Source organism: Solanum pennellii, chromosome 11 (assembly GCF_001406875.1).
Source record: "Solanum pennellii chromosome 11, SPENNV200".
Classification (NCBI taxonomy): domain Eukaryota; kingdom Viridiplantae; phylum Streptophyta; class Magnoliopsida; order Solanales; family Solanaceae; genus Solanum; species Solanum pennellii.
This window is the reverse complement of record NC_028647.1, coordinates 12,641,659-12,653,192: the sequence shown is the minus strand read 5'-3', so window position 1 is coordinate 12,653,192 and position 11,534 is coordinate 12,641,659. Positions and strand designations below refer to the sequence as shown.

General features: G+C 31.1%; 1 protein-coding gene across 2 annotated transcripts in view; it reads left to right on the top strand.

Moving 5' to 3' along the window:
• The first annotated feature begins 3,222 nt into the window (after positions 1–3,222).
• The window catches only part of LOC107005155 (DEAD-box ATP-dependent RNA helicase FANCM), a 31,884-nt gene continuing 23,572 nt past the window's right edge, over positions 3,223–11,534 (top strand). For both annotated transcript variants that reach the window (XM_015203665.2, XM_027913081.1), the window contains exons 1-6: positions 3,223–3,361; positions 3,436–3,757; positions 6,218–6,361; positions 8,054–8,136; positions 8,258–8,372; positions 9,694–9,785. In XM_015203665.2, coding sequence (XP_015059151.1) covers positions 3,323–3,361; positions 3,436–3,757; positions 6,218–6,361; positions 8,054–8,136; positions 8,258–8,372; positions 9,694–9,785 — 795 coding nt within the window. In that variant the 5' untranslated portion in view covers positions 3,223–3,322. The remainder of the gene's footprint in view (positions 3,362–3,435; positions 3,758–6,217; positions 6,362–8,053; positions 8,137–8,257; positions 8,373–9,693; positions 9,786–11,534) is intronic.

Sequence of the window (11,534 nt, the reverse complement as noted above, 5' to 3'; positions counted from 1 at the left end):
TATATATATATATATATATATATGCCTTTTAAACTATGGGTTCCACCTCCCACATTATTAGAGTTTTCACCGACCACAACTAAATCTATCTGAGCTCCAATATTAACTTGTACTGAATTTATTTCCAACCGCAAAGAAAAACTTGGCCAAACATCTCAGGAACACCTGATTCTTCGTCACCTATATTATCACTATCATAAATCATCATAAAAAACATTTGAATCAAGAGCAAGATGAGCCACCAACGAGTTATTGCTATGTGCTTGTTACCAAATATTATCTCTAATAAAGAATAAAATAAAATATGAGAAAAGAATAAAAGAGAAAATAAAAATAATAATTGAGAAAAAAAAATAAAAATAAAATATAATTTATTTGATTTTCTTTAACATGTAAAAATATAGAAAAAAAAGATAAAGTAATTAAAAAAGAAGAAGAAAGAAATAATAAAATTGTTACGAAATGATATCTCTAATAATAATAATAATATGAAACAAGAATGAGAAAAAATAAAATAAAAAAATAAATAAGAAAATAACGGAAATAATTTATTTTATTTTCTTAAAAAGGTAAAAAAAAAAAAATAAATAAAAAGAAGATAAACTAATCCAAAAAAGAAACAAATAAGATTTTTTTACCAAATGATATCTCTAATAAAGGAAAAATTAAATAAAGATAAATGAGAAAAAAACAAAAGAATAAAAGTAATTAATGACTGGACAAAAACAAAATGAGGAAAAAGAAAAAACAAAATATAATATGATAGTAAAAGTTCTGGATTGAGGAATCGAGCCTAAATTTTAAAAGGCTAGCGCGAAATTGAGCCTAAAATTTAAAGAGGGTGAAGGGAAATTAAGCCTAAACTAAAAGAGGACATGAATATAATTTATTGATAAAATTTCACAAACAACAAACATAATATACTAAAGCTCTGTGACAATAGTTTCAATATTGCATTCATAGCTATAGTTCTGTTTGCTATGAAAAATGTAATTTGTATATTTTGTTTGTAAATATTTAAATAGGATAAATACATATAAATTTTTTATTTATACATTTATGAATTTTTCTGAACTCTGTTTGTATCTTTCATTTGACAATACATAAATAAAGTAATTTATCATGATTTTTTCATAAATCATATACAGTTTAGAATAAACATATGCAAAATTCTAATGTATAAAATCATAATTAGAATGATACAAATTAGGCGAGTTATACAAAATAGGCAAATTATACAAATCAAGCTAATAGCAAAATTTTAAAAGTTATACCAGCAAATTACAATTTTCTTAAATTATTGCTATAGTATCTGACATAGGCTAAATATTTGTTATTCCATGTAATTTTCCTTAATTTAGTTTGGGCCAACAAGTATTTGTTGAATTAGTTAGAGCCCGTTTGGATGGGCTTAAAAAAAGTACTCCATCCGTTCGGAATTGTTTGTCATATTGCGCTTATCGAAAGTTAATTTGATTAGTTTTCAAAGGTAAATTGGATCACATTAATTTGATATTTTGAACAAAAAAAATTTAGATATTTTAAAACTACATGAAAAGTACTGTAAATTATAATTTTTTGCATATTAATATGATGAACAAATATATCTTAAAATGTTAGTCAAAATTTTTATAGTTTGACTCTAAAAATAGAAACCATGAAAATAATACTGGACGGAGGGAGTAACTTTTAAAAAGTACTTTGAAAGTGCTGGTAAACATTTTTTTTTATCAAAATGTCTGAAATACCCTTAAAAGTTGTTAACATGATAAAAGTTGATTAATTTAAGGTTTTTATACTTAAAAAAATGAAACAAAATTAATTTATGTTTTACATCCATAAGTAATTATATTTTGCTATCTTTCACATAATTCTTTATTATCACAAATTATTTATAAATAATAATAATAATTATAATAAATATAAAAATATGAAATAATAATACTACATAATAATAATAAATAATATTAATAAAAATAATAAATAATAATAATAATAATATATAATAATAATAATAATAATATATAATAAATAATAATAAAATAATAATAAATATTAACAACAACAACAACAACAACAACAACAACAACAACAACAATAATAATAATAATAATAATAATAATATATAATAATAATAAAATAAATAATAATAATTATATATAATAATAATACTAATAAAGAATAATAAAATAAACAATAAAAATAATAATAATAATAGTAATGATAATATATTAATAATACTAATAATTATAATTATAATACCAATAATAAAATAAAATAATAATAATAATAAAATAAAATAATAATAATAATAATAATAAAAAGCATTAAGGATAAAAAGGTAATATACACATGGTCAATATAAAATGACTTTTAAGTTGAAAAAAAAAACATCCCTCACCTAACTTTTAACTTTTGGCTTAAAAAAAGTTATTTTTGACTTAAAATAAGTCAATTTTATAACTGCCAAACACTCTAATAAGTTAAAAACTGACTTTTAAGTTAATTTTACCAGCTTTCAAGATCATCCAAACAAGCTCTTAATGTTGAACTATGAAACAGTAATTATTCTATGTTTTATGCTCATTTATCTAGTTTCCCTTACTTTACTTCATAGCTTCTTCTTTCACTTCATTATTTTATGGCAAATTCATTTTTTAAGGTGTTAATTATTTGTAATTATATTTTTTCTGTAAAATATATATTAAAGACAAATCTTATATGTTTAGACCAAAAAATATCTAATATTGAAACTATATTTCATCATAAATATAAATTGAAGTTACTTTTATAGGTAAGTAAATTATATAGGTGCCTTGTGAATTTGAACATTGCAATAACATATAATAATGAAAATTATGTAAATAATATTAAAAATTATAATAATTAACAAGCGAAAATATTTGAAATTCATATAAAATAAAATTAGTGATTCTCTATTTCTATATGTACCACTTGTATCAATCAGAAGGAGTAATATAATAACGTAAAAAATATTATAAGTTGTATAAATAAACAAAATATTTAAGGATCATATAACTTTTTTTTAATTAATTCTCTTAATTTTATATATACGACAGAAAGGAATTATATAATATTATTTGAAAAAATTGGCTAAAAAACACCTATAAAAATATAATCGACTCTTCATATTGAAATAAATAAAAAATTAATATAATTGAACCGGTGTTTGGCACTAGGCCTAATATATATACGCAAAGGATCTTCTGGCGCTATTTTTCCCATTTTTCCTGTCATTTAAAGGGCTTTTGCAACTTTCCCTCTTTCTCCAGTACAACACTTCTCTGTTCTCTATTCCTCAATGGCTACACCTCTTTACATTGTTGACGACGACGACGATGTATGCTCTCTATAAGTTTGTTCTTTGTTTCCCTTTGCTTTCTGATTCTAACTCGTTCTCTCTATTTTGTACAGGAATTTGATTGGGATTCAGCTGTCAAAGAAATCGATGAAGCAACAGCCATCTCCAACAGACCGTCTTCTTCCCATATTGCTTCTACTTCTCATTCTAATCAACAAATTAAGGAAACCCACAAATACCCTTTTGCTTCTTCTTCTTCTAGACAATCCACACTTGATAAATTTATCCAAAATTCCACCAAGAATGCCGAAAAATCTAGTCGGGAACAGGAAAATCGAAATGGGTTTGGAGCAAGAAACGGAAATGAAGGCGAATCTTATGGGCCTAGTTATGTTGAGATTGATCCGGAGGCTGCAAAAACTTGGATTTTCCCAGGTTCTTTTTTTCACTTTTTTTTTTTTTACTTCAAATAATCTGTTTTACATATTAATGTTTCATAGAAGTAAAAAATGTGAGAAGTTATGTTCTTTTTAGTTTATGTTTCATAGATTCTTCATTTGAGTTGATGCAGATGTCCCAAATAATATGAACTTCGATTAAGCTGAACGTGTCTGTATCTGATGCAAACATTTACCCTAGTCAGTGTAAACGTTGGCTAATATATATACCAATTGAAGTATAATGCTTTGAAGATGTAGGTTTTTGAATTTTGAATATGAAAAGGGAATTCAAGTGGGTTGTTGGAAAACTTAAAACATTGGAAAATCACCATTGTTGCAAAATGAGGTTGTTAGATTTGGTGTTTTTTTGACAAATTAATAATTTAGGATTTGTTCTGTATGATATTTGAAACTATGTTTCGAATTCTAGCTCATTTGGAGTAGCTTTAGGAGTTTAGGTATTGAATTGTTGAAATTTGAAGAACAAGTTGTTTCTAGGCAAAAGTTTGTATAAACAAAAATGACAAAACTTCAAGCATATGTGCCCTAAATTCAAGCAATAAAGGCCAAACTTTAGGCATATGTGCCTTGTATTCAGGCAAAATTGCCTGAAGTGCTTGCTTTCAGACTTGCTGAAGTTAGACTTTGACAAACCAAACTTCAGATGCGAATGTCTCATGTCAAACAAAACTTTGCCAAACCAAACTGCATACACCTCATGTCAAAAGTTGATTTTTCACCACATTTCAAAAGTTGATCAGACATTGCGTATCTGAAGTTGATTTAAAGCTGATCCTGTCACTGCCCCTGGGGTGACATCGTCTACTTTGGCTCAGGCCTACATGGTTACCCCTAAAACGCCTAATACCATTAAGAGAATTCAACACCTCATAAGTAACTTCTTTTTTGTCTTTTCTATTGTTCGTTTAGGACTTTATTCACACACACCTACAATCTCCCTCTTGAACCAAGTTCCACATGAACCATCACTATTCATGGGCTAATTTGAAGATTAACTGTGTGACACCCACATTATTCAAGTATTTATGAACACCAAGCCCACAATCTTCTTCTTTTTGTGTTGTCTTCAAGCTACGATTAAAGGTAGTACACCGACCCATAGGCATGCAAAGGCAATAAGTCGATTGAGTTGTTGATGGAATAAAGGATGCTTTCAAACCTGAAAGAGGTCCAGATCTTGGAATTGGGTTAGGAGCAACTATTGAATTTGTCCAGTCGAAAGGGAAAGACGATGACTATCAGTTTTGATTCTTTTTCCAAAGGAAGCGAGTGGAATACTAGATAACGATTAAGGGAGTGACTCTGTCCAAATAAGTTATTAAGAAGTGTAGTTTCACTCGACAAAAAGGGTTTGGATTCAAAATGTACCTTTATTAAAAAAAAGGGGTTTGAATTGAAACCATTCTTAGATGGAATCGACTGACTTCGAGTTGCATCATATCTAGAGATCTGTTGCCAGTTCCGATAGAAGGAAAGGAGTAAGGTTTAGGCTTTGCCCGATAGTTGTTGAACCCAAGTTTGGTAATAAACTGTAGTTGCTTAGTCTTCTAGCATAGCGGAGTGAGATATATCGAACAATTAACTTGGACGCGATGCCATCACTCCGCTATCTCTTCCGCCAAATCATTGGCTCTAATGCCTTTTGTTGGGGTAAAACAATAACATAGTGTGATATTATTTGTTTTGAGCCAAGCCCACATGGTTTTCCCCAAAAGGCGTGTCCAAAACCTCATAAGTAGCTTCTTTTTGTTTTCTACTTTTCACCTGGGAGTTTGTTCATACTCACCCAACATGTATGATAGTTTTAGTTGTTGATTGGGCTTGTTAGGAATATATACCCCCACCCCCACCTACCTTCCACCAACCTACCCCTAAAAATTTTTGTTTTTCAAAAAAAAAAAAACTGTTTTCTCAAAATAAAAATAAAAATTTACCCCCCCCCCCACACACACAACCAACCCCTAAGTTTTTTTCATTTCCAAAAACAAAAAAAAACTCTTTCATTTCACTCATATGGGTTGGATATGGATTCTCATGTTGGCCCATTTTGTTCATATTTGTATGAGCTTAAATAGGTTGAAGACCATATTAACCCATTTAAGAAAAGGAGAGAAAATATGAGTGATCCATTAAATTTAATATGGAAAAAATGGTTTCATCACTTATATGAGCTGAAATTGCCGCCTCTAAATATGAGATTCTCCCTCCTTTCCTTTTATAGTTTTAAGACTTCTCTTTTTAAAATTGTAAGTACACTCAGTGTGCTAGCATGATACTTAAATACAGTAGATTATGCTGCTTGAATGAAACTTTTGCTTGGACAATTATAAGCTCTATGATTTAACTGATAGTCTTTTACTATCTTTTAGATAAATCATTGTAGAAGCTTCTTGGAGTGAAGATTCATGTTCATTTACCTTCTTTTTCCTTGCAGTAAATTTTGATCGTCGTGATTATCAATTTTCTATCATCCGCACTGCTCTTTTTAGCAACACCTTAGTAACATTACCCACAGGACTTGGAAAGACATTTATTGCTGCTGTTGTAATGTATAATTATTTCAGGTGGTTCCCAGAAGGTAATGCCATTTACAACTATTTTATTTCTTACTTTTTCAATAATTACTCTCATCAAGTCTCTACATTTTTGGAGTGCTAGTTTATGAGAAGCAAGGTTAGTCTCAGCTGAATCTGCTGAAATCTTGAGCTATACAGGAATATTAAGTAGGTGCTTTGAAATTGTAATTTACTCTCCGCATCCTGATAAACTAAACCCACTTTAACCTCTTTAAGAGTAAAAGGCTGAAAAGACTGGGAAGTTTAAATAGTGGTTTAATTGAGAAATGGTTAGTCAATAGTGTCATTGGGGCTTTGCTCTCCTCTTATTTTTCTTTGTATGGTTTCGCTGGACTCAACATAATTTCCCAAAAAAACTCAAACCGTTGTAGCACATTGAGATGCTAACTCGTTTCGCCCCCAATAAACGGTTGTAACCCCCTAGTCAGTTACCGGTAGACCTAAAGGGATCCTGAACACGCAAAATCCCTGCTTGCGAGAAATGCGTGGTTTCCTGCTGGTTCAAGGGACAGATGTTTGTAGTCCTCCTCCTTCTAATCTAACATTATCTCATTCATTCAGATGACAAATGAAGTTGCGCAAGTGTGACCTGATCAGTTCTATAGCAATTTTAGGACTCCATACTTTCTCCTCCCTTTATCCTCTTTACTTTGATGACATCTTTCACAATTTCAACTATCATGCACCCTGTATAACAAAGAGCTGAAGGGTTTGTTTTGAAAGACACATCAAGAACTCCACATGCGAAAATCCCCACTGTTACTAAACATGCACTGCTACATGCTGCAGAAGAGCATGTTTAAATTCATGATATATGAACCGGTAAACCTCGAGTATTTTGGCATAAACTTCACTTATTAAGCTCTTGCCATTTGCCAATCATCATTGTGATTTTGATGCAAATCTGTCAGCTAAGATGCTCGGACTCTTCACTTTTGGTGCCGCACCCGTGTCGACACGTCATGGGTGTGAGTGTGGGATTTGTGTCCGATTTGGTCAACGGATTGTGGGTACTTCGACCAAAATCGATGGAGAAAGTCTAGACAGTTTTAATGATTTCTATAATCAATATAAAAGCTAAGGTGAAATTGAAGAAAATGAAATATCTTTTATATAAAATATTCTATGTCACCCATTTTCCTTTAATCTCCTTCCGTGATTCTCCTCAAGTTCTCCATATAATATCTCATAATTTAGGTTTCATCACTCCATTTTTAGATATTTTAATTATATTTAGGTGAACCGCTGTACCTGTATCCACACGTGGATCCATATCCTTGAATCTTAAAAATTCGATCACGAAGGATCCGGCCTCGGGATCCGCACCCGTATCGGACACCCGCACCCAAGTCTGAGCAACTTAATCTGTCAGCAGCCAATTCTATTAGTTACATTTTGCTTTGACTTTTTAAGGTATTGTTCTGATTTCTTGTGTGTTGAGTTCACATCTTATGCTCATAACTGTGAAATATTACGCAGCAACCATATTAGGTCAGATACTTCATTCTATGCATTTTCTGAGTTTATGAACAAAGGAGAAATGAGTCATGGCTGAATCCTGATGAGTCCTTCAGTTACTGATGACAGTCCTTCTTTATATATATATATATATATATATATATATATATATCATCTGTTTAGATGATATTTTAAATCCTTTGGATTAACTGTTTAGGATGGTGTCCCAATGGCAGGAAAAATTGTTTTTGCAGCTCCTTCACGCCCACTTGTTCTGCAGCAGGTGGAAGCATTACACAAGTTTGTAGATATTCCACAAGTAAGCTTGGAGTTTTATTTTGCTTGATATTGGTTTAAAGTTGTGTTCCTAATCCAATGTCCTAAAAGAGCAAATGTTCTGTTATTTACATTTTGAGACAATTGTATTATACTGATTGCAGGAGTGCACAATTGATCTGACAGGTCAAACAAATCCTTCGAGAAGAGCAAGTTTATGGAAAGAGAGACGAGTTTTCTTTGTTACTCCACAAGTGCTGGAGAAGGATATACATTCTGGTGACATTCTGCACTCTAGTGTGAATACGTTTTTATGTTTTTAGAGTTTTCGTGTTTTCCAGCTATTCGAGGTCTAACCTGCACATGATTTGTGCCTTCATGATCGGGAATAGAACTTAACTTCCAGTGAGCTATTTGAATTTCTGGATGTCAATCTATAAGCAAGAGGAGAGTCGGGTTATATTTGTATAATTGGATCACTTTAGCGTCACCAACCGTAATCTCTCTAATCAGAGATGTTGGAAATATGTCTAAAACTGAATCCATATATTTGTATGTATTTTTTGACATATTCTTGGAGGTATTTTCAGATATTAACTCTACATTTTCTGCAGAAAAGAAGCTATTTAACTAGCAAGTGAATTTTGTGATTAAACTTTCTTATTTTAAAGAAAAATCAGATGTAAGTATCTAGAGGACAGTATTATTTTAAGCATTCCAGGTTTAAATAAGAATTACAATAGGTTAATTGCTTGGCCCAAATAGGGTATTAGAGGTATCAGATGGTTAAGATTGTAGATGTTAAGTTGTGGTAAATTCAATTATGTGTACTTTGTGATAACAACTTTGGGTATAACTTGTGCAGGTTAATTGACACTCAAAACGTTGTTATTTGCTTTGAGCTTCTAACAGTTCAATAACTTCTTAAATTACTTGGATTCGATTATGGACTTTCCTGTCCATTATGGTCATCATCAGTTCTGTCCTGATATTTTTATGTTCCATGATTATGGTGTCATTGGTTTTCCGTTGTGGAGGTGAAGTCATTCATTAGGGGCTATCGTATGAGTCAACTTCATTCTTTAGGGTCGGGTATCTGTTTTTAGTTAATAATTGTAGTGCTTTTTCCAAGGGACTGGATGCTTCTTGGCAAACTTGATTGATATCCCTTATTGATTCAAAATGGAACTTATCTTGTGCTGTCTTGCAATATATAATATAGTATACACAAGGGAAGTTCTCCAACAGTCAGAGTTTACCATATGATTGCTATAGCCAATGGCGAACACCCCAGATAGATCCAACTTAGCCTCGGTTGATGACATTGTTAGTATAAATAAAAAGCTGTTGGTGCAACTTTTTTGTTTTGATTCTCTTATAATGCACGAATGTGGACTTGGTGAAAAGTTGCTAGCACATTAATCAGATGAGTCCTTGCATATAAATGTGTTAATTCGAGGACATACTTCATGACTAGACGTTGAATGCACATTGGATGTATTTCCTTGATTAAGATAATTGTAAATCTCATATCTTTGTAATATTCCCTTTTTAGACCATATTGAACATTTATGAAGTAATATCTGTAAATATATCACAGGAATATGCTTCATGAAACATCTAGTTTGCTTGGTAATCGACGAGGCTCATCGTGCAAGTGGAAATTACTCTTATTGTGTAGTAGTTCGTGAGGTTTGTCAATTTTCTTTTTTGAAGTAAATCTTCTAAACATTGCTTCATACCTGTTTCAACGTGACTTTATATTGGAACTTTATGAGTTGCTTTGCTATGTGAATTTCACTTCGTATCTGTTTATGATTGTTCTCTCTTTTCAGTTGATAATCAGTGTTTCTAAAAAAAATTTGGATGACTGGGAAATATGCTCAATGTTCTCTTTGTCTCGACTATTTACTATTTAGATTTGTTGCATGAGAATACCTATTCTTGGGGAGGTGAGAGAAATAGAAAGGCGATATCCCTCTTCCCTTTTTGATAGTAAGCTTCTATAATTTGGACAGTGTATCAACAATTTCATTCTGCACACCAGAATTAATTATTACAATGATGTGGAGGTGCACGGATATCTTTTTCAATAGATAGAGGAATTCAGGAAATTGAAAGTCCTCTATGTAACTTTTTACATGTACAGTAGTTTTATTTATGAATTACAGCACCAAGATGGTACTGTCTGAGGTTCAAAAGTATCATGGATTTGATTTCTCAAGTGTGAGCAGAATAAGGAAAGGGCAGTACTAATACTATATCGGTTGTAAAAGACATGTTACTCCAAGTTCTTTAACAGAGCATTCCCATGTACTCTGTATAGCAAATCAAGAAGCAAAGCTATAGATATTCAAGAATATGGGACCAAAAAGTTAATCATGTTCTCTTTTTTTTTGTATCTGGCAGTGTTGTAGAAAGCGCAAAAGATCTCTAAGGTCCATTGAGGTGTTAAGCACAAAAAAAGGCAAATGGAGAAAAAATATATAAATATGTGTAGTCCAAGACTAATAATTATAAGCATGAATAATAATTATATGGACAAATAAATTTATTTTGTAATAATAAAGTAAAATAGGATTTGTTTAGTGTCACCTCTTAGGATTACTCATTAGAGAGGAAAGTATGCCTTGGACTTTGATGATGAGAGTGAAGCACCCGCTAAGCGAGGCGAACCGCTCATGTTTTGCATCTCGCTTTAGGGCAAACTGTACCTTTGGCAAGACTAATTTGTCATTGTGATAACTGACATAAAGGGACTGCGGGAATAATTTATTTGCTTCATTTTTCTCTATGTAGATGTAGAAACTAATTGTTGATCTAGTGCCTACTTTATATATCCAACTAGTAAAATTATCCGCGCTTCCCTCGGGAATTTAATATCATCGAATTTATAATATAATACTTAAATCTATCCATCATCAAAGCTAAAGAACTGTATTATCTTACATACATGATTATGTACTAACAAACATTTAATAATGTAAAGAAAAATGTAAATTATTACATCTTTATCATTTATTTATCCTTAATAACATAAGCAATAATTAATGACTGTAAAAATACATACCAGGATCTATAACATAAGCAATGGTGTCAGTGAGCCACTCAATAGGAGCAAAGTGCACAAATATTTAATTGTGAATAAGAGGTTCAGAGTTTTTGTTGTTTTAAAATGAGAGGAAATCCCTTCGTTTATAGACAACAAAGGATAGTGTGAACAAATATTTATTGTGCCTTATCGGAAAGGTAACAACTATTTGAAAAAGTTGTAACCCTTCGAAGAGGTCACAACATTTCATAAAATTCACAACTTTTCATAAAAGTCGCAACTCTTCATTAAAGTCGCAACTTTTAATAAATTTCACAACTTTTCATGAATAAATTAAAAGAGAATTCTGATTTGTGGTAGCACCATGTAGGCGGGCCTAAGGTTTTTCA